Raw genomic sequence first — 24082 nt, forward strand, 5'->3', positions numbered from 1 at the left:
TGTGCAGCGCACTCTGCTGCGCTCTTCTAATCACCCTGTTGTCTGGCTGTGCAAAACTAGCTGCCAGGCGAATTGCCTCAACCTCCCACCCCGCCATAAATGTCTCCCCCTTACTCTCACAGGTATTGTGGAGCACACAACAAGGAGCAATTACAATTGGAATATTGGTTGTGCTGAGATCTGAGTCAGTAAACTGCGCCAGCATGCTGTCAAACGTCCAAACGCACATTCTACCACCATTCTGCACTTGCTCAGCCTATAGTTGAACTGCTCCTTACTACTGCCCAGGCTGCCTGTGTATGGCTTCATGAGCCATGGCATTAAGGGGTGGGCTGGGTCCCTGAGGATAAGTATAGGCATTTCAACATCCCCAACAGTAATTTTCTGGTCTGGGAAGTAAGTTCCTTCCTGCAGCTGTTCAAACAGACCAGAGTTCCTGAAGATGCGAGCGTCATGCACCTTTCCCGGCCATCCCACGTTGATGTCGGTGAAACGTCCCTTGTGATCCACCAGTGCTTGCAGCACCATGGAAAAGTACCCCTTGCGGTTTATGTACTGGCCGCCCCAGGGTTCCGGGGCCAAGATAGGGATATGCGTTCCATCTATTGCCCCGCCGCAGTTAGGGAACCCCAGCGCATTAAAGCCATCCACAGTGGTCTGCACATTTCCCATAGTCACTACCCTTGATAGCAGCTGGTCAACGATTGTGTTGGCAACTTGCAGCACAGCAGCTCCCACAGTAGATTTACCCACTCCAAATTGATTCCCGACTGACCGGTAGCTGTCAGGTGTTGCAAGCTTCCACAGGGCTATCGCCACTCGCTTCTCAACTGTGAGCGCTGCTCTCATTTTGGTGTCTTTGCGCGTCAGGGCAGGGGACAACAAGTCACAAAGTTCCATGGAAGTGGCCCTACGCATATGAAAGTTTCTCAGCCACTGGGAATCATCCCATACCTGCAACACTATGCGGTCCCACCAGTCTGTGCTTGTTTCCTGGGCCCAGAATCGGCGTTCCATGGCATGAACCTTGCCCAACGCCACCATGATCTCCCAATCGCCACATGCCATGCTTCTAGGAATGTCTGTGTCCATGTCCTCATCACTATCGTAATCGCACTGTCGTTGCTTCCTTGCCCGGTTTCACAGGTACTGCACATACTGCTGAATAATGCGCGAGGTATTTACAATGGTCAAAACTGCAGCGGAGATCTGAGTGGGCTCCATGGCTATGGCGCCTGCACAGGTAATCCTGGAAAAAGGGCGCGAAACGTAGGAGAGCAGAGTGGCAGCGAAAGAGGTGCTGTTCGGTTCACGATAGCCGAAAAAAGGCGGGAAATGGTTGTATTCTGTAGCTTTCACGGAGGCGGAAGCCCAGGACAGACAACATGTAGAGGCTCGAAAGCATGGCAATAGCAGGAGAGCAGAGTTGGCGGCGGAAGCTGTGCTGCTTGGTTCATGATGGCTGAGCAGAGTTGGCAGCGGAAGCATTCGATGAGGAAGAGAAAGAGCAGATAGTAGAGATTACTTAGGAAGATGAGAGGAAATGAGAGGTGGATTTATAGTAGCAGGAGAGCAGCGGTGCACCATCTGCTGAAAGCAGTATGGCGTCTGCACACCAAAAAGGCGTGAAACGATTGTCTGCCGGAGCTTTCACAAAGGGAGGAGCGACTGACGACACACCCAGAAACACCCACAAGAATGTTTTTGCCCCATCATGCACTGGGAGCTTAACCCAACATGCCAATGGGCGGCGGGGACTGCGGGAACCGTGGGATAGCTACCCACAATGCACCACTCCAACATTCGATGTTAGCCTTGGTACTGGTACTAGCCTTCGCACTCTGCCGAATTCATGCGCTTTAGTGGGGACACAGAAGACCGAATGTACAAAATAGCTTACAAAAATTCTAATAGAACAATTTTGAAATAATTTCGTACTGTAGATGTACCCTCAGTGTTTCTCATCTGCAAAATTAGGATAACGATATTTTCCTTCCTTTGTAAAGCACTTTGAGATCTACAAATGAAAAAGGATGATGATGATGATTATATTACATACCTTCTCTTCCGCAATTCGATGTTGGCAGCATCCATTTCATTCACGAGATGGCCAGGAACCCGATATCTTGGATTTGCTTGTGCTGTGACCAAAGCAAGCTGGTTAGTTTGGATTTAGTTGTATAAAGCCATACTGACAGGGCTAGAAGATGCTCAAGGCCAGGCCACCCAATATGGTAATCTTTTAAAGTCTTTAATGAAGAATGTGGTCGGTTCTCTTAAATTACATGTAAATACAATATGCACATTTTATTTCTGTTTCTATTCCTATTAAGTCTTACTTAATGAAATACTAGATGTAACTGTTATAAAAATTGTTGCTTGTATTTTCATTACAATAGTGAGGTAATTTGCCAGTTTGTGGAAGATGCTGGAAATTCTTGGCATCTGGAGACTATTAGCTGCCTAATTTATCACTACCATTCACACCACCCCATTAAATCTCCTGCTAACCCTTTCCTCCATTATGTAGTGGGAGGATTTTTCTATTCCTTCTGAACAGAAAATATATACAAGAACTCCACTGCTGGGTTGTTCGGTTTGTTTGTTTGTTTTAAGTAAAAGTAATTTTGTGGAGGGAAGAAGAATCTGTCATGGTGAGTATTTTTCATACCTTCAGATGGTCTTTTCAACTGGGATTTTCGATAAAACAGCATGTAGGCACTCTCTTTACCCTGAAATTGTTTCTCAATATCCTTCTCCTTAATGGGCTGGACTTTTGAATCATTCAAGTCAAACCAATGGGAACCAGAAGCGCTGTCCTTTAGTACTGTACATAGACTTTCTGAAGTCCACTGGACATCATTGTTCTGAGAAGGGCTTTGCAGACCTTGTCCTTGGGAATCTGACCCAAATTGGAGCTTATGGTACATCTCCTTTAGACTAACCTTATTATCATCAGGACTAAGTCGAAATATCTGAGAATGATTCTGCAAATACTGAAAAGAAAGAAAAACAGTACTGTCATAATGAAGGAAACGTCTATTACTTGTGCAAAGCTGCATTTGCCACCTGCAAGCCTTTGCATGGCTTGACCTCCCTGAAATAACACCCACTTTTAGGCATCTCTGAAAAATCTGCTTCTACCATGCTTCCTATAGTGAGTCATCTTGATTTGTATAGAAAACCCCTTTTGTTGCTCCCCTCTCCCTCATATGTCAATCCTTAAGCTGCAAGCTTCTTAGGGCAGGAACTTCCCTTCTTGTCTGGAAAGTGCCAGCCACACTATAAGCACTACCACAAACAAAGAAAAAAATACAGCATCAAGAGTGAGATCAGACTAAAGTCAGGAATTTTAAAGTTACTGGCCTAAAATCATTTGGTACTCAACTTGACACCATATAAGGACCCCAGTTTTTCAAAAGTGCTTTGCTCCTGCCTTCTGAAGAAGAATGCGGAAAGTGTCCCTCACCTAAACAGAATACAGCTTGGTTCATTAGCACACGGTAGCTTTCACATAACTTGAACCCTGGTCTCTCTCAGCTTTTGCCATAGTCCTGCTTACCTGACACCTCCTAAAAAAGTCTACAATAAGAACTACAGGAAAAAAAATCCTTCAGTAAATTAAAGTATGAAATAATAAAGATAGGTTAGGGACTGACAGCCCAAATAGGATCCCAAAGTGAATACAGAAAACTAAGAACAGCTACTTGGCAAACAGACACAGTAAACACCTTTGTTAAAAGAAAAGGAGTACTTGTGGCACCTTAGAGACTAACAAATTTGTTAGTCTCTAAGGTGCCACAAGCACTCCTTTTCTTTTTGCGGATACAGACTAACACGGCTGCTACTCTGAAACCTTTGTTAAAGTAGAACTGCACATAAATGACCAAAGGACAGGGTTGTTTCCTAACTCCCAGAGTTTTCCCTATTTAGTTTTTATTTATTGTATGTCATTTTGTTTTCTTCTTGTATGTGTTTCTCAGCAAGTCTCCAGAATAAAACCCGTGTTGCAAAATTTTTGTTGTTGAACTAATATCGTTCCTTAATTTAAGAGAGGATCCTCTGTTACAGTGGCCTACCTCTGGAGACAAACAGGATAGATAAGTAACATGGCAGAGCGTTGACAAACAGCACTGATATCAAGTTCAGCAAACAGACAAATTGAAGTGGAATGTTGGGTGAGGAATAGGGCAGCAACGGGGAGAGGAAAGATGAGAAACCAGAACAAGATTTTTCATGGATGAAAATTAATACTTTATACCACTGCACCATACCAAATCAGAGCTTGTGGACTTTAAATTTGTCGTTCGTCCATAGGACTAGTGTTTTTTGGCCTTTATATTTCAGGAGCATCCAGAGGTCCCAAACTTGATTGTACCAAGTGAAGTACAAATACACAGAAATACACTCCCTGCCCCAGACTGCTTACAATATAAGCACTTTATATAGTAAATCCAAACCTCAGATAAGTATAATTTCTGATCACTAACAAAAGCACATTCTTGAAGTATCAGATTAGTTGATTTCAGTGTATGTTCATACAGTCTCATTCAAATAAGCACACATGTGCATTAATCAGAACATGTAAAACAGATCTGTTCTCTAAATGTACTGACATCATGAAAACCCACACATATGTGCATGCACATTATAATTGTTAACAGACATTCAATCATGACAGAAATCATTGTGTATGTTCAGAATGCTTTTTTGCTCATAGGTTATTTCTCAGTTTACTTTCAATCGCAGCAAAGAAGCTACTCCTCTAAGAGAGCTGTTTGAGTTTCACAATTTAAACTATTTTTGAATTATTCAAAATGTGAAAATAGTTTTGCAGTTCAGTGAAGCTTTCTTGGGAGTGCTCAGGACTGTAAGTCATCTTGTTACCTGATTGCTCAGCTAGAGAGAGACTTGCTAGTGCTAAACTGGGTGTCAGCTCCCTGTCGCTCTAGTCTGTTGGCCACCAAAACAATCTCATCAGAAGCTGTGCCAGCCTTTACTTTGCCCTGCAGATTAACTTTAGGTGCACCCCAATCCCTGAGCCCCCTTGAACAGCATTCCCCTGTAGTATCCACTCCTGACACCGGACACTCACAGAAACTACCAAGTTCGCTGCCTCCATACAGACAGTGGACATACCAGCCTGTCTGGTTCAGCTAAGGAGTCACACACTGTTTATAATAAAACCAAAAATAAGTGTATTAACAATGAACAGAGTCACGAATTCAAGTGATGGTTCAGTAAGAATAATAAAAACAAAAAGATAACATGCTTCTACAAGACCAGAACTTAGCTCTAGCAAGTTAATCTTATCTAAAGCAGTTTCTCACCTGAAACCTTTTCTAGGCCATGGATCAGTGGGTAGTGATCGATCTATCGGGGATCGATTTATCGTGTCTAGTGTAGACACGATAAATCGATCCCCGATCGCGCTGCTGTTGACTCTAGAACTCCACCACGGCGAGAGGCGGAAGCGGAGTTGATGGGGGAGCGGTGGCCATCGATCCCGCACCGCGAGGACACGAAGTAAGTGATTCTAAGTCGATCTAAGATACGTCGACTTCAGCTACGCTATTCTCGTAGCTGAAGTTGCGTATCTTAGATCTATCCCCCCCACAGTGTAGACCAGGCCTTACAGAACTTGCTAGTTTTCAGGCTTAACCTGGATCCAGATTTTTCATGAACCACCCCCCTCTGCCAAGGGTGCTCCTCAGTGAAATGGATAACAACATTTATTTTTTGCTTCTCCTTATATTTCCCCAAAATTAATTGTTTTTATGCCAGAAACAAGACAACTTCCCTATGGTTTTAGTTTCTGGTGTCTTCCCATGTTGATTTCACATCCCCCAACCTGACATTTCCTGTTGGACTTTCTCAAATGCAGCTTCCTTTGTGTTGGTTTCCCAATGTTTAATTTACAATAGAGACAGCGTGGATAGGTGATTTCACACCCCCTTGTCTGGCAAAAAGCTGCTCATCCATGCCCTGTCACCCAATCCCAGCTTCTGTCTGTAAGTTTAAGGGAATAGACAGAAAGATAATATAAAAACAGGAGTGAGAAAGGAAGAAGACATAGACTATGTACAGTCAACTGCCTGACACATACTTTAGGAAATAAAATTCTATTGCCTAAAGAGACATTGCTTTTTGAGCTGCCTATATGTAAAACCTTATTTGTTGTAGGCTGGATGGGGGAAGGGGGTGGGTATTAGCACAGAACCATGGTTAGTAGTAATATTTAATAGGCAGATTCTTTCAAAGTACAGTACTAAGAGCCTGATTTTAGCCTTATTCATCTCTTCAGATAATCAGATGAGGGGGTCAACAAGCATGAGGACAAAGGACATCCAGTGGATATAGTGTATTTAGATTTTCAGAAAGGTCCCTCACCAAAGGCTCTTAAGCAAAATAAGCAATCATGGGATAAGAGGGAAGGTTCTCTCAGATTGTTTCCTGTCTTTTAACCAGTTACCAAAGGGTAGGAATAAACAGTCAGTTTTCAGAATGAAGAGAGGTAAACAGTGGTGTCCCCCCGGGATCTGTACTGGGCCCAGTCCTATTTAACATATTCATGAACTATCTGAAAAAGGGGTAAACAGTGAGGTGGCAAAATCTGCAGATGATACAAAACTACTCAAGATAGTTAGGTCCCAGGCAGTCTGCAAAGAGCTACAAAAGGCTCTCACAAAAGTGGGTGACTGGGCAACAAAATGGCAGATGAAATTTAATGTTGATAAATGCAAAGTAATGCACATTGGAAAACATAATCCTAACTATACATATACAATGATGGGGTCTAAATTAGCTGTTACCACTCAAGAAAGATCTTGGAGTCATTGTAGCTAGTTCTCTGAAATCATTCACTCAATGTGCAATGGCAGTCAAAAAAGCGAACAGAATGTTGGGAATCATCAAGAAAGGGATAGATAATAAGACAGAAAATATCATATTGCCTCTATATAAATCCATGGTACGCCCACACCTTGAATATTGCATACAGATGTGGTTACACCATCTGAAAAAAGATATACTGGAATTGGAAAAGGTTCAGAATAGGGCAACAAAAATGATTAGGGGTATAGAACAGTTTCTGTATGAGGAGAAATTAATAAAACTGGGACTTTTCAGCTTGGAAAAGAGGTGACTAAGGGGGGATATGATAGAGGTCTATAAAATCATGAGTGTATAGACAAAGTAAATAAGGAAGTGTTATTTACTCCTTCTCATAATACAAGAACCAAGGGCCACCAAATGAAATTAATAGATAGCAGGTTCAAAACAAACACAAGAAAGTATTTTTTCACGCAACGCACAGTCAACCTCTGGAACTCCTTGCAAAAGGGTGTTGTGAAGGCCAATACTATAAGGGGGTTCAAAAGGGAGATAGCCATTGATGGACCTATTAGCCAGGATGGGCAGGAATGGTGTCCCTAACCTCTGTTTGCCAGAAGCTGGGATTGGGTGACAGGGCATGGATAGATGGATGGATCATCAACCCTGTCTGGAACACAGATTCTAAACATATTTTCAATACATGCATACGCCTTCTTAAATAACATGCATACATATATCTGGCAATACTTATGACCAGCATAATATAAGCTTTCATTTGATACCTCACACAACATCCTTTTCAGAGTAACAGCCGTGTTAGTCTGTATTCACAAAAAGAAAAGGAGTATATAAAAAGATCTTCTACACTTTCCGCAGTATGCATCCGATGAAGTGAGCTGTAGCTCATGAAAGCTTATGCTCAAATAAATTGGTTAGTCTCTAAGGTGCCACAAGTACTCCTTTTCTTTTTACAACATCCTTTATAGATAAATACTATGACAGCAAAGTGGTAGGTGTCATGAATTTGTCTGGCCTGACAAGAGTTACAGAGTGATGACCCACCAATGGGCCTGTGTGTCACAACTCTTAAGAGGAATCATTCAAAAGGTTAAAATTAAGTTCAAACTCAAAATTCAAATGCAGCAGTTTCCTTTACTATTGCAATGCAATTCTTGAGCTGGCAAGCCTGAGAATTTACTACAAGTGGTAATTTTTTGGATGGGTTCTAAACTACCAATTAGTAGGATTCAGAATAAGAGTCTCATTACAATCATGACTATTGAGTTGCTAATTCAAGTGTACTGTATTTTTTAAATCATCATTAATATTTCTATATGTACTGACATTTCTAAATACATTGCTATATGCATTTTCATTCATATATTAGACTTACATTACAGATTGCCTGCTGGGAAAGGAGAGCCACTGTTTCTCTTATTGTTCTTAACATTTGAAATTTATAAGAACACAAGTTTAAAAATTTTTCTTAAACTGAAAAATGTGAAGTGATTTGTTAGTAATAGGTTTAGCTAAAATTTAGCTAAATATACCTGTTAAAGTTTTACTGTTTTTCTTACCTTTCGTATTGGTCCATATTGTTTCCTGTATTTTTTGTTCCAGGACATTCCTTTTTTCTCCAATAGTTTCTGCCCTAACTGATCCACAGGAATTTGTTTAGATTCTTCCTAAAGGAACACAGTTAACAGACTTTGAGATGAAGAAGTGGTGGGAAAAACCTCAAACACACCAACCAAGAAGTATGCAATAAACAGGAATGGTAATAAACTAATGGGTTTTGCTAACCTTTGCAACAGCTTGGGTAAACTACTTAAGGCTACTAATGGAGTGGCCAAACAAGTATTCAGAGAAATCCAGTGGATGGCTACTTTTATATTAAAAATCAACTTCACACTTTCAGTCTCATGCTCCTTGCTGAATTACTAGGACAAGTTAGATTCTTTTCACTTACCCACCCTGCGTATTTCCCCCCCCACCCCCTTCCAGATCAGTAATTAACAGGGAGCAGTAAAGATCTGTTTACATACCATACCTCTGATAAAATCCCTTTCAGGATTGTCAGTGGATTCTCCATTTCTTTGATATTTTCAGTATCTTTCTGAACCTTCTCTTCAGTCATCAGTTTGCTTTCCTCCTCCTGAAAAAGATCATTGTTGGGGTCCTTACTACAAGGCTATGGAAATAAAGATTAGTAAATACTATTATTTCAAACAGGGACCTGTATTTTCCTTTTGCTTTCTAGCACAGATTCTTTTCTCCTTCAGAATTATGGGTACCCATGTGTAACTGTAGCAGTTAAAGGTGGAGAAAATGTCATTGAAGAGGTCGTATCAGACCACACACACACACTTACTCACCAACAGGGCTGCCATAGGGGCAGGCATCATACTGCCTGGCTGCTCCACTCCCCCCACCTCCTTTTTTTTAAAATTAACTTGGATGCTCAGAGGAGCGAAATACAATTTCCACACTGGGTGGCAAAACACTTTGGTATGCAAGGCTGGCCCTATTACTGTTGTCTATAGAAGGCTCCTGATCACTCAGTTACTGCCCCTCCTAATTTCCACACCCTTCCCCAACCCTCATGATGCAGCCTGTCAGATGAGATGTCAAATGTTAGATTCAAAGATTGCCAGTGCAGACAAGGTTCAGTGAATGGAAATTCCATGAGTTTTTACAGTGTAACAAAATATTTTTTGAAGAGGACTATCAAACCTCATACTGTATAGGACATTGACTTTTATAGATGCTGAGGTCACTGGCAATTTTTGATATGGGTTGGCCAGCCTCACAGATGAAGCTGACCCCTCTAAAAGGCTTAGCTCACTGACACCTCTAAAAGGCTTAGCTTTGTAAACTTGATAGGCCCCTTGGAGCCTAAATCCCTCTCTAAATCATATGCTGTGACCTAACTCAGCAGGATAGCGAATAGACAACCAAATCTAGTCACAAGGTTTGATACAGTTTCCAGTCTCCAATTAGAAGAAATCATTCCTTGACTGAATAAAGGGTCTCTTCACATCAGCTGAGCGCATGACAAAGGCCATGAAGGACAGCTTGAGTAAATGCCTCACTAGACTATTTTTGTTGATACAAAGTGTACTTAATGATTTAGTACAGTCAATGTTAGTACAATACAATGTTTTCGACAAGCAGGAGAAAAGTCGTACAAAATGAGTGTTCTAGACTTACTTTCAATTGCCAATTTCCTAATGCATCAACATCTTTGATATAAACATGGTAGTGTCCTCCATAGCATCCACCTTTGTGTATAATAACAGAGAAGAGCTCATACATATACTCCAAATCATCCAACGGAGTCTAAAACAAGAGGAAATTAATAAACCCTGTAAGTCTTTTACACAACTACAAGGAGGATTTTACACTGTGGACAAAACTTCAGGTGTTTTAGTGGGGAAAAGGATCAATCAATCAATCAATGCAGTTCTCTGTTATCCACCATTATGCCAGAGTTAAATGCATCTTTGGCTTGGTTCAAATGTATCTTTACATTAGAAGTAAAATATTTTCAGTAACAGTGGTCAACATAAAAGTACGTTTTATTAAACTGCTGAAACATGCCAACTCGGCTCTCCCCGAAATTACTGTTAATACTTATTGAAGTATAGTTAGCAGCTCCATTAGCTAATATTGTGTTGAATATTTCAATTGAATGCTGTTGAAATCCTTTTGTTTGGAAACAAAAATGTTTATCAGAACAAGTTTACACCACTTATTCCAAGTCATAGTTGCAAGTTTCTGGAAAGTTACAAGTAAATAGTTTAGGAGTTCTAAGTTAAAAGTGACTTCTTGAGAAATGCTGGTGGGGGGGATAGGCGGGATGTCTAATTTCACTGACCCCTCTAAAAGGCTTTGTTAACTCTTGAAACGTTGCGGAGCTTAACAAAAAAACTCACATGTAGCCTAACCTTTACAAAAATTAAATTAAAACAAATAAGCTCCTCCACCAAAGAATGTTGAAAAATTCTTCCTCAACTGCCAGTTTGCAGAACTTTAAAGACCAAAACCCTGGTGATTAAGATTTTAAGAAAGCAGACTTTAAAAAAGTGTGTCTGCAGTAATTATATTATTTACATAGTTTAAGGACTAAAGATAATTACGTAAAAGCTTTGTTTCGTTAATAACTATGTTTTGGTTATATGAATGTCTAATATGACTATTCATCTGTATAGATATCTAAGAGTGCATAAACTATCATGGTGTGGCAATATACAACTGAGTTTCTATATAATGCTGTTAGATAACACCAACATAAAAATTAATGTAATGCAACAACTAACTTTCAGATAATGAGGTTTTTGCCTGGGAATGTTCAATTAAGTTTTATGCTATTACTGATTTTTCCCATTTGTCAGTACTACACATTTTCGCACCACAAACACTATTAAAAGAGATCTCTTTTGGAAGGATGGATTGCAGACAGAGGGAAAGCCATACAGTTTCTTCGGTAAATAGTCTGTGACCTGACCAAAAAGGTAAAATGAAATATGGCTCATCCTGGAGATAAATTTCCCACATATTCAGCCAGAGAACAAATTAAGACAAAATTGTTCAAACCTGCTCACAAAAAGGCCTGAGGTTAATCTGGATAGGGAACGTATAGCAGCTTGTTTCCTTGTATCGTTCACACTTCTCGAAGTCAAAGTTAAACCTCAGGAGCGAGACAGTAAGAAAGGGCGGCAACTTACGTAGTTTAGCAGACTGTAAAATGAACAAAAAAGTTTTAAGTATGAGTTTATTACAGGAAAGAAGCAGAATGTCCTCCATTCTAAACACAAGTCTCTCAGGCTGTCAGGAGAAAAGTTCCCCAGATAGTTTCAATAGAAAGCAATCAGCCATTATGGATTTTGTAAGAGGATATCATCCATTAAAAAGAAGATCCCAAAGGTAATGACAGTGGAAAGTAAAAATGAAAGCGAACTATGTAAAGGAGAATTCTGAATAGCACATCGAAAGATGTTTTTCACCACATTACATATTATGTGAAACAGTTACTTGTCATAGGACAGATGAACATATAGTGACTAGTTCTAGTAAGTGCCAACACAATCACTAGTCAATTCTTTGACACTTTCAAGGGAGACCCAAGTAATAAGTAGTAGATGTTATACCATCTTTTATTCAGATCCACTCCTTGACAGGTCATCCAGTACTACACTAGTCTGAATGTTTCTCCTTCCCTCTGACAGGTTATGAGGCCCATCAGAAAAAAATCTCTGACTCCTTCAGGGAGTTCAGACATACCAGTTTTGAAGGACAGACCACACAGACAGCCTAAAGAGTTTACAGTCCGCTGAGATGAATGAAAGCAGTTTACAGTCTTTTAGAGGTGAATAATCCTGCCCTCTTCCCCACAGAGGAAGAAGTGCATGCAGGAATTGGGGGTACAATTCACCGCACAGGGTGTGAGGAATGGTTTAAGGAGCTTGAGCTGGGGAAGCACACCTCCTGGACAGCGCAGGAGAGTCCTTTAAGGGCTCCCCTGCACAGTATGCTGGGCAGTGGGGATTCAGGGTCATGGGTGACTGATCCACTGCTACATGGGGGGGGAGGGATAGCTCAGTGGTTTGAGCATTGGCCTGCTAATCCCAGGGTTGTGAGTTCAATCCTTGAGAGGGCCATTTAGGGATCTGGGGCAAAAATTGAGGATTGGTCCTGCTTTGAGCAGGTGGTTGGACAAGATAATCTCCTGAGGTCCCTTCCAACCCTGATATTCTATGATTCTATGGATCCACTGGCTATTTCCCATCTTGTGCCCTTCGCAGACATTTACAGTCAGGTGATGTTGCTGTAAAATGCCACCAACCATGATCTGACTCGAAGATTTAAGAGTGCAGTGATTCTCCGCTTGTCTAGCTCTTGTACACGTGGAGTTGCACTGATTTGCAAATTAAGCATATTTGACAAAAATAAAGACACCATAATTTTTGGTATTAATGTTTGGACAAGATTGCTGGTTTGCACTTGCTGCTTACAGAGCAGCTCTCAAAGACCTCTAAATTTCTGTGAAAACGTAATTACATCTCTACACTGATATAACGCGGTCCTCGGGAGCCAAAAAATCTTCCGTGTTATAGCTGAAACTGCATTATATCGAACTTGCTTTGGCCTTGAGCATTTCGGTTATTAATAGTCACTTCCCGCCCCCGACTGACCCCTCAGAATCCCCGACCCATCCAACCCCCCCCACAGCTCATTGTCCCCTGACCACCGCCTCCAGAGACCCCCTCATCCCTAATCACCCCCAGGACCCCAGCCCCTACCCAACCCCACTGCTCCCTGTTCCCTAAATGCCCCGACCACTATCATAGAATCATACAGTATCAGGGTTGGAAGGGACCTCAGGAGGTCATCTAGTCTAACCCCCTGCTCAAAGCAGGACCAATCCCCAACTAAATCATCCCAGCCAGGGCTTTGTCAAGCCTGACCTTAAAAACCTCAAAGGAAGGAGATTCCACCACCTCCCTAGGTAACACATTCCAGTGTTTCACCACCCTTCTAGTGAAAAAGTTTTTCCTCATATCCAACCTAAACCTCCCCCACTGCAACTTGAGACCATTACTCCTTGTTCGGTTATCAGCTCCCACTGAGAACAGTCTAGAGCCATCCTCTTTGGAACCCCCCTTCAGGTAGTTGAAAGCAGCTATCAAATCCCCCCTCAGTCTTCTCTTCCGTAGACTAAACAATCCCAGGTCCCTCAGCCTCTTCTTATAAGTCATGTGTTCCAGTCCCCTAAATCATTTTTGTTGCCCTCCACTGGACTCTTTCCAATTTATCCACATCCTTCTTGTAGCGTGGGGCCCAAAACTGGACGCAGTACTCCAGATGAGGCCTCACCAATGTCGAATAGAGGGGAACAATCACGTCCCTCGATCTGCTGGCAATGCCCCTACATATACATCCCAAAATGCCACTGGCCTTCTTGGCAACAAGGGCACACTGTTGACTCATATCCAGCTTCTCGTCCACTGCTGCCGAGCCATTCGGTCCCTAGCCTGTAGCGGTGCATGGGATTCTCCTGTCCTAAGTGCAGGACTCTGCACTTGTCCTTGTTGAACCTCATCAGATTTCTTTGGGCCCAATCCTCTAATTTGTCTAGGGCCCTCTGTATCCTATCCCTACCCTCCAGCGTATCTACCTCACCTCCCAGTTTAGTGTCATCTGCAAACTTGCTGAGGGTGCAATCCACACCATCCTCCAGATCATTTATGAAGCTATTGAACAAAACCGGCCCCAGGACCGACCCTTAGGGCACTCCACTTGATACCAGCTGCCAACTAGACATGGAGCCATTGATCACTACCCGTTGAGCCCGACAATCTAGCCAACTTTCTATGCACCTTATAGTCCATTCATCCAGCCCATACTTCTTTAACTTGCTGGTAAGAATACTGTGGGAGACCGTGTCAAAAGCTTTGCTAAAGTCAAGGAACAACACGTCCACCCTCATCCACAGAGCCAGTTATCTCGTCATAGAAGGCAATTAGATTAGTCAGGCATTGACTTGCCCTTGGTGAATCCATGCTGACTGTTCCTGATCACTTTCCTCTCCTCTAAGTGTTTCAGAATTGATTCCTTGAGGACCTGCTCCATGATTTTTCCAGGGACTGAGGTGAGGCTGACTGGCCTGTAGTTCCCAGGATCCTCCTCCTTCCCTTTTTTATCCACACCCCCACCCCCTGACAGGCCCCCTGGGACTCCCACGCCCTATCCAACGCCCCCGTTCCCCATCCCCTAACCACCCCGCCCCCAGAACCTCTGAACCATCCAACCCCCCCTGCTCCCTGTCCCCTGACCACCCCCCGAGACCCTCTGCCCCTTATCCAACCCCTCGGCCCCAGCCCGGCATCCTTAACATGCCACTCAGAGCAGCGTGTCAGAGCCAGACATGCTGACACACCGATCCGCTGGAACACACAGACCCGCCCCCCAGAGCACTGCTTTACCGCGATATATCCAAATTCGTGTTATATCGGGGTAGAGGTGTACTTCCGTTGAGCCAAAAAAAAAAAAAAAAAAAAGCGGCTTTCCCATACAGAAAATATTTGAAACTATTCCTAAATATATTAATGCAGATATGAATCTAGGTCAATATTTTCCATTGTACATATACACCATATGCAATATGCACTTTATATTTTTAGTATCTGAACACAACAATATCTGTTAACAAATTCAATTAATACTTAACTTGTAAGTTAGACGTATTTTGCAAACCACATCTACTGATATATATTACATATATTTCAAATACAAAATTAACCCATTTCATATATTCTTTGTTTTAAAAGTTAAAAGAAGCTTTCATATAGTGTACAAGATGCATTAAACACGTATGGCTCTCGCCCTATAAGGGTAGCAAGTAAGTTTTTATAGTAGTTAACCTGCCTGCTCAACACAGGGAAACTTGAGATTGTTTCCCCTTTTGCTGGTCAGTGCATTTCCTACTCCTGCGGGAATTCTGTGCCAATAAATAAAAAATTCTGCATAAATATTTTAAAATTCTGCAAATTTTATTTGACAAAATAGCACTACATAATCATGCCAGTTTCAATTTTGGTAATTATTTCAAAATACCTTTCAGCAAGCATATCCTTAACAACACAGACACACACAAAAATTCCCCCAGGAGTAGAGAGTTAAAGAAACCCTTATGACAACCCAGTTCCTGCTTCTCTGCCTCCCCACGCCGGCCCAGACACTCACACCTCCTAGAGCCCAGGGATCCAGAGGGAGAAACAGCCTGATGCTGGGTCCTGGGCTTGCACAGAGTCTCCTGTGTACCACCACCTCCGCCCTTTAGGGTGTGCTGGGAACTGCAGATGCTGGGAACCCTCCAGTTCCCTCCCCCTCCCGCCAGCCTTGTCTTCTAGATGTGAACTAGGCTCTGACAGGTCCAGCGGCCCCTAGTGGCAGTCAGCATCTTTGCAGCCCATTTCTGTGGGAAGGGAAAAGGAAACTCTGCGCGCACATTAATTTCTGCAAAATTCTGCACTGTGCAATGACGCAGAATTCCCCCACATCAAAGGACAGAAATGTTGGAGGCTCAAAGAGGTTCAGCCAATGCATTTACATCTGTTTTACCCACATGGAGGTGCAGACAGGACCAGAAGAAGCATGAAAAGAGCAGAGTCTACTCCAGCTCCAAGATCAGAGTATTGGTCAAAAAGCATGGTTCAGAAGGCATGTCTACACAGAGAAAACTTGGACGTATATTTCTGCATTGGTGCAGATCCACCACCAGCAAGAGTGGAAGTGCTAATGTACAGCAGGCACAGACATTTAACAACTGGTTTAATCTAATTCTGTAAAAAGTGCTAGGAAACACTCCCATTTGTCAGGGAAATTTTCGTAGCCTTTGAGGAGAGGATTTGTCAAACCCTGCCCAGAGCCATCAGTCTTAGCTAGAAAGTAAGATTCGTTCATAATCTACTTTTAACAAAATTGTTTGCACCAGCCAGTTGTGGTCTTCTGATCTACTCCAAGTTGTTTAGCCACAGCTTGTCCTGGCCCCTCTTGCCTCCAGCCACAATGGGGATTATTTTGATGTAAGTGAAGAGATCTGCTCTTCTACACTGACAGACTCATTCAGAAAAATCTTACAATTTGCTAAGCCTGAATGAACACTTGGATACTAACTCAGGCTAAACTATTATGTGTTGCAGTGGTGCTGTAAATCACTGGAAAATTATTACTGGATGATGAATTGATATTTCATACCACCCAAACCTTACCCTATCCATCCAGGACCTAGTAAGAAACTGCAATAATGTACATGTTAACACAAGACATAAAATATTTTAAAAATTTTCTTTAACCATTCTCATACCAGAGGGGGGGGGGGGAAATGAGAGGTCTTTTCACATGTTCTCTGCTTAAGGTGACTGCTAAGAGTTTATATATTAATCAATTTGGCAAAGAATGCCAAAGCCCTCCCTAATGTAAAGTACCAATGCCAATCTTATCCAAATTCCTGAACTGCTGTCAAACTGGATGCTATGGACCAGGTAACCCATTACCTTTGCTGCTTCAACCAATTTGTTGCATGCTCCACATCGGTACAAGTTATCATTTTCAAAATATTCCTCTTCCACATACATGTTCCACAGGGCCTCCTCCAAGCCAGATACATCCTTCACTGCCACCGTTAGATCTAAAAAATCCTCCTATACAATAGTACAGCAGAGAACCAAAGCCAATAAGTTGTGTAAACAAGACCAGATTTTGATATTTGGTATACTACAGCACATTTGCATGCAGGCACAATAGCAGATTTGCTACATATAAAGAAACACATTAACGCAAGTCATGCTTCTGGATTAAGGGAATCTATCTCATCACTTTATTTCAGCAATACTAGTATTTTTTAGGATTTTTTTTTTTTTTTTTTAAAAACTGTTTAATTCCTCTGTCATAATTTAGCTTCATAACAAATCCTAGTTGTAAAAAACATATCAGATTAGAAAAAGTAAAAATAGATTGTAAAACGTGAATGAAAAATGGAGTTTCACTGTAGTAACATCATTACTTACATCTCTAACCATATCTACCGTATGCGATACACAGTAACTCAGATAGAAACTGCCATAGCGCTACTGTTTTCTTCTGATGACTCATGCCCTCCCCTTAGGAAGAGCTTAAGAAAATACCAGTCAAGGCTCAGTATGAACAAATACGCCTTGAGTATTTTCCATGTGTTTAGAAGTCTACAGAGTCCTAACCCATAAAAGCTGCACGGTTCCAATAAACTGATTATTAGAATGTTCAAAATATTTAATTAGCTTGGAATACTTTGTGAGGTTAAGCAAGCATTTACACATACAGAAAATTTAACATCTTCAATAAACTGTAACCTGCTTAACAAGTTCCCAACAAGCTATGCTATTAAACACACACAAAGCTATCCTGGAACATGCCTAGGAATTTACCTGTCTCTCACTGACATTCTTGCACTCCTTACAAACAATCTGGTTAACAACAGTCCCATGGTACAACCGATTAATAAGGTCATGGCCAGAAGTCCCCACAAGGGAAGTTTCCAAAGCACTGAACAGAATTCGATTTAACTCCTGTACATCATGTTGTCTCATCTCCTGCAAGACAACATAGGACACATTTTTAAGAAAGGGTTTATTAGTGCAGTCTGCTGCTTTTTATATTATGATGACTAAAGCATTTTCTAAAAGCAATAATCAAAAGTTACATTGGAGACATAACAAAGGCCTTAAAAGGAAGCAAGATACAATGTGAGAGATGCCTACTACCAAGAGAGAAATACTGTGCTGACTTAAAAGTTTGTTTTTTTCCCTACTTCTTTCCAGCCTTAATTTACTTCCATTATTTCTGCTACAAGCATGCATAACATAGTCCAAGTCATATACTCTACTCCCACTGAACTCAGTGGCACTATTCCCTTTCATAAAGTATATGCCTAATTATTTAAAGGACTTGGAGCCTTAAGTCATCAGGCAAACAGTATCCTGCAAAAAATGAAAAACTACAAAAATATTTTAAAAATATATTTTATATCTGCAGTGACCCATTTTCTTGTTCTCCACAGGAAACAGTCAGTATGTGCTGTCAGTGGGGATACAGAGAAAAAAAGAATATTTACCAAATTAAAAATATATTTCCCCAGCTTGAAAAATTCTAAGAAACTTTCTCACATATCAAAATATTTCAAGTGTCCAAGAGTCATCCTCTCTCTCTTTTGGAAGAAACTCTTACAAGCTGGGTCCTTACAGATACCATACTGTACCTCATTGCTGTTCCATCCAAAGCTCTCAGTGAGGTCTGTTGTAGATGCAGCCTGCTGATCTAAGAGCAAAAGCTGAGCAAATAATCGTTGTAACTGTAATGGAATTATTCGAACCTAAATGTTTAACAAAAAAAGTTTCAGGAAGCAACTTCAAAACCAGTACTTTAAATAAAATGAATTAGGATTTAGCACAGAAGTGAGAATAAGCCACCGTCAACCCAGTAGCACTTATCTTCTAATTATAACTTGGCCTACTTCACAATTCTATAAATATGGATACATCTGTCCAAAATCTACATAATTGTTCATCCTTCTCAGTTAAGTATCTCTTGAGAAATTCAAATTCATTATTTCAATGGTGGTAAACTAATATACAGAAAGAAGATTAAATTTAGGTTAATGATTTTATCATATTATAAACAAGTAACTTTCTTTTGTATTTTTCCCATTTTAGTACCTCAAAAAAACCCCAAAAGAACATGGCTTTAGGAGATTTAATTAAATCATAGCTAGGACGGCTATTGTAGCTTTGATTTACAAAGAAAACTCACTTCACCAGCAATTTATATTCCCAGTATTGTCAGAAATTGTATTCCCTCTTGATTCAACCCCTCACTTTTCTGAATCAACCTACAGCAGAGGATAATAAGAGTAGATTTTAACACCTTTACATCAGGTTTATTGATATCTTCCAGAGAACCAAGTTCTTCAGGGCCTAGGGAAAACAGTGCTTCTGTAATGGAAAAGGAAACATGACTTTAAAATAAAGAAGCTTTACATTCATATGCATCATATTTTAGTTTATTTGTATGAAAAGTTAACATGCTGTACAGTTAGCAATCAAAAACATCCCAGGAAGTCCTTAAATACCTTAAGAAGTTTATTCCTGAATGATATTTTCACTTTTTTGTACCAATTTATTTTCACCCCGCCCAAATTAAATATCAATATTGAGAAACATACAAATGATTAGTTGTCTTGAAACACTGCTTCTTCATAAGTTAATGGTTACATGAAAAGTGAATGGGCGGCAATAGCCAAAGTGAAACGGCACCCTATTTTAAAGAAGTTATAAGCACATTTGTGTCTCTATTATGTGAATTATACATAAAATATCGAGACATGCTATATGCCTTTTTGCAGAGGAGAGAGATATTAACTTTATGGACCACCTGCTCTTTGTTTTCATCTCGGCTGCTACAGCTTATCTGGAGTGAACAGTACTAAAGTGCTTTTGAAATTGGCTTTCCATTGGTAATGTTTTATAAATAACTGACAACTGTCAATGCAGAATTTCTAGTAAAATAGTATTAATATGACATGTTGCTGGTAGAGACAAAAGCAGGGACTTTTGCTCTTTTGGACATTCAGAGAGCTTTCTACAGATTTGACTGGACTTTCTCTGTTCTCTTGGTTATTTACTCCAACCCTCCTCTCCCTCCACAGCGTCTCCACCTCAGCTTCACTCCATACTTGCCCCTCTTCTCTCCTGTCCTTCCCTTTTCTTTTATTCAGCGTATCCTAAATGAACCCCCACCCCAAAGAAGGGGGGGAAAGCGTGGAACACAGTGTTTATTGCCATCACATCTTTCACTCTGCTGGTGTGTTCTACTCCTCCCTCCACCCTGGGTCTGTCTGGTCTATTTAGCTTGACAGCTGTTTGGGGGGCAAGGACTGTCTTCTTCTCTGTGTTTGTACAGTGGCCAACACAATGGGGCCCCACTCTTGGTTGGCCCTTAGGCACTACTGTAATAAACATGGTTAATTTTAAAGTTACTTTAGAAAGTTAAATTTTAAGATACCATACCTCTAAATTCTGGAGTGAAATGCAAAGTCTGGAGAAGGGAATTGAGGTAGCAGGTCCCGCCCTGATTTTTGATACCACTTAATTTGGTGAACTCCCTTGGAGCGGGAGGCTCGGTATCTTTGGACTTTGGTTTCTTCCCTTTTCCACATTGATTATTTGACACAAAGGAAAAGTCCTCTTCAAATAAATCTCCAAACATTGTGAAGCCACACTATAGTCCTTCAGAAATCCAACAAAAATCACCATTTAGCATAAAAACTGCAATATTAATTGGTTATGCAGTACATGCTAATTGAATCTTGAGCATAGTGTTTTCAGAAGTTCTCAGCCTTGACCTAACTATGTCAACACTGAAATCACTGATGCATCCATTCTATCTAGTCATCTACTATAAATCACAAAGATATCAACTTTTAGCTATAAATCAAGATAATTTAAAAGTTATGGTTTTTGTACTTTTTAATGTCCACAGATTTCGGTTCCTGGACGTTTCATAATTTTATTCCAATCTTAGTGACCAAAGCCTTGTCTATACACAAACTTGCACCAAAATATCAGCTTTTATTGATACCTTTGCGATTTAGTTTCAAGTCTGTAGGTGGACACTTCTTTTGGAATAAAAAACACCCTATTTTGATTTTGGTAAAAACAGGGCACTTCTTCCAAAACATGCACAGACTTGTAACCAGTGGTGAGCTGGAGCCGGTTTGCACCGGTTCACGCGAACCGGCTGCTAAATTTTGAAGCAGTTTTAGAACCGGTTGTTAACCCACTTCCCTGCAGGGGGCGCTGAGGCTTCGATGGGCTCCGGCCGGGAAGCGATGTAATTCCTCCTCCGGCTGCCGGGGGCGCTGCGCTGCAGGAGCCATGTGGCCTGCCGCCTCGCCCTGGGCACAAGCCCTGTTGCTGCTGCTGCTCCCCTGGCCCTGGGGCTCCCACTGCTGGCCGGTGGGTCCCTTGCTGCTCTGCTGGGCCTGGGCTGTGTCCTGCTGCTCTCCCCGTGAGTACCCACCACCCTGCCCGCAGCCAGCCCCTGTCTCCAGCCACTCCTGCACCCCCTGCCTGCAGCCAGCCCCCGTCTCCAGCCAGCCCCTGCCCTGTCTCCAGCCACTCCTGCACCCCCTGCCTGCAGCCAGCCCCCGTCTCCAGCCAGCCCCTGCCCTGCCTCCAGCCACCCCCGCACCCCCTGCCCTGCCCGCAGCCAGCCCGTCTCCAGCCACCCCCTGCCCTGCCCGCAGCCAGCCCGTCTCCAGCCACCCCCTGCCCTGCCCGCAGCCAGCCCGTCTCCAGCCACCCCCTGCCCGCAGCCAGCCCGTCTCCAGCCACCCCCTGCCTGCAGCCAGCCCGTCTCCAGCCACCCCCTGCCTGCAGCCAGCCCGTCTCCAGCCACCCCCTGCCTGCAGCCAGCCCGTCTCCAGCCACCCCCTGCCTGCAGCCAGCCCGTCTCCAGCCACCCCCTGCCTGCAGCCAGCCCGTCTCCAGCCACCCCCGCACCCCCTGCCCGCAGCCAGCCACTGCCACACCCCCTGCCCTGCCCACACCAGCCCCTGCTGCACCCCCTGCCCTGCCCTCAGCCAGCCCGTCTCCAGCCAGCCCTGCACCCCCCTGCCCTGCCTGCAGCCAGCCGCTACCTCCAGTCAGCCCCTGCGCTCTCTCCAGCCAGCCCCACGCCCCCTTGCCTCCAGCCAACCCCACACCCTCCTGTCTCCAGCCAGCTCCACACCCCCTGCCCTGCCCGCAGACAGCCCTGCCCCACGTCCACTGGTGCCCTGCAGTTCCCAAGGCAGTTACCCTGCACACCGGCTTCAAGGGGGGGGGGGGGGGGCCAGGGAGCAGCTGGGACCCACACATGTGCACACCCTAGGGTGACCAGACAACAAGTATGAAAAATCAGGACAGGGGGTGGGGAGTAATAGGAGCCTATATAAGAAAAAGACCCCAAAATCGGGACTGTCCTTATAAAATTGGGACATCTGGTCACCCTAGCACACCCCCAGGGAGTGGCGGGGACCCACATATGTGAAACAGAACTCATTTCTAGTTCAGGCCCATCTTTTTAAAAAAAGAACTTTAGGCAGGGTTAACACACACCTGTATTTTCCCGGACAGGTCAGGGTTTTTGGTTCTTAAATCACCGTCCAGGAGGAATTTTTAAATTTTAAAAATTCCTCCCGGGAAAATACGGACGTATGGAAACCCTGTTGGCACAAAAAATACATACTGGGGCACATCCCTTACAACAGAACTTTTCATAGGGAACCAGTTGTTAAGATTTGGACAGCTCATCGCTGCTTGTAACCAAACAACAAACGGGATCAACCAACACCAAGGTCGTTACTTGGCCGCAGGAGCGGAGCGGCGCTTGACAGGGTGGGCTTCGCCAGCGCCAGGCCAGTGGAATGAGGCGTGGCAGAATCCGATTTCTGGTTTTGTTACAACCACGGGTTTGAACAAGCACTTCCCCCCGCGGCGCGGCGTTCCTTCACGGCTGCCGGGGGAGGGAGGCCCGACCACAGTGGGCGAATGGCCGGGAAGGCGGAGGAGATCCTCGCCGGGCGCCCCTTAGAACACCAACCGCCCCGCACGCCGCAAAGCCAACCGCCCTCAGGCGTTGAGGCCAGGGAGGTCTCGCGCAGCGCTTCGCTCCCTGCCGCGCCTCTCCACGGCGGGCGGGCGCGCGCGCGCGGGGACACCCACCTTTCCCCGCAAAACCCTCCCCAGCCCCGCCCCAGTCCCCGCGCCGCGACGGTAGGACGCAAACGCCCCGCTGAGGAGTCTCGTCCCCGCGCCGCGGAGGGGCCAGCGGAGCGGCCCGGCGGAGTCCCGGTGCCTCAGCGCCCCACAGCCGCCCCCCCCGCCGCGACGTGACGGGGATGCGTCTCAGCCCCTCCCCCACCCTGAGCTGCGGCTTCCCCGCCCGAGCGTGGGAGGTCCCTACACGGCAGGGAGGTCCGAGGGGGAGTCCCCGGCCCGCTCACCGCTCACAGCCGGGACGCGGAGCCACGCTTGCGCCGACACCAGCACCGCGGCCTGCTCGCCGCCGCCGCCGCCATAGCTGTTTTGGCTCCGTTATCAGCCGGCTCCCGCGGGGCGCGATGGGAGTTGGAGTCTTTCCCTCGGCACGCGCACCGCCGCCTCCCGCAGCCCGGACTACAAGTCCCACAGGCCACGCGCCAGCTGGAGTCAGCGGCCGCCGCTAGGGAAACCGGCGGGTGGGGCCGCAGCACCCTCTGTAGAGGCATATGACCGGAAGCGGCGGGCGCAAGGCCCTCTGGGGGTGTAGTTGACTCGGAGTGGTTGCCGCAAAGCCCGCTGGGAGGTGTAGTTGCCTGGGAGTAGTTACCGCAATACCTGCTGGGAGATGTAGTCTCTCTGGCGAAAGGTGGCATCTCTGTGAGACTTAATCTAATGGGGAGAAAATTTCAGAAAATGTGGTATAAAGACTCATAAAATGCCACCCATCCCTTCTCATCGCAGGTTTCAGAGTTGCAGCCGTGTTCGTCTGTATCCGCAAAAAGAACAGGAGCACTTGTGGTACCTTAGAGACTAACAAATTTATTTGAGCATAAGCTTTCGTGACCTACAGCTCACTTGTACTCCTTTTCTTTTTGTTCAAATTAAGTGGTTCATCAAGGAACACTTGG

General features: G+C 43.8%; 1 protein-coding gene across 10 annotated transcripts in view; it reads right to left on the bottom strand.

The window, feature by feature from the left end:
* Window positions 1–23838, bottom strand: part of USP40 (ubiquitin specific peptidase 40) — a 69427-nt gene extending 45589 nt beyond the window's left edge. For 5 of the 10 annotated variants that reach the window (XR_006285037.1, XR_006285036.1, XR_006285038.1 and 2 more), the window contains exons 1-12: window positions 23417–23653; window positions 20439–20657; window positions 19297–19364; window positions 18632–18745; window positions 17802–17966; window positions 16893–17039; window positions 11431–11574; window positions 10045–10173; window positions 8885–9025; window positions 8412–8519; window positions 2672–2996; window positions 2060–2141 (exon numbers count right to left, since the gene is read on the bottom strand). Coding sequence is in view for 7 of the 10 variants with exons in the window: in XM_043525712.1 (XP_043381647.1) it covers window positions 2060–2141; window positions 2672–2996; window positions 8412–8519; window positions 8885–9025; window positions 10045–10173; window positions 11431–11574; window positions 16893–17039; window positions 17802–17966; window positions 18632–18745; window positions 19297–19364; window positions 20439–20637 (1622 nt within the window). In the remaining 3 variants the exon portion in view is untranslated. Of the gene's footprint in view, window positions 1–2059; window positions 2142–2671; window positions 2997–8411; window positions 8520–8884; window positions 9026–10044; window positions 10174–11430; window positions 11575–16892; window positions 17040–17801; window positions 17967–18631; window positions 18746–19296; window positions 19365–20438; window positions 20658–23376 lie in introns of all 10 variants that reach the window. The other 5 variants (XM_037912596.2, XM_043525709.1, XM_043525710.1 and 2 more) reach the window with 5 other exon arrangements.
* Window positions 23839–24082: the final 244 nt, after the last annotated feature.

This window comes from Chelonia mydas, chromosome 11 (assembly GCF_015237465.2).
Source record: "Chelonia mydas isolate rCheMyd1 chromosome 11, rCheMyd1.pri.v2, whole genome shotgun sequence".
In the NCBI taxonomy this organism is placed as follows: Eukaryota; Metazoa; Chordata; order Testudines; family Cheloniidae; genus Chelonia; species Chelonia mydas.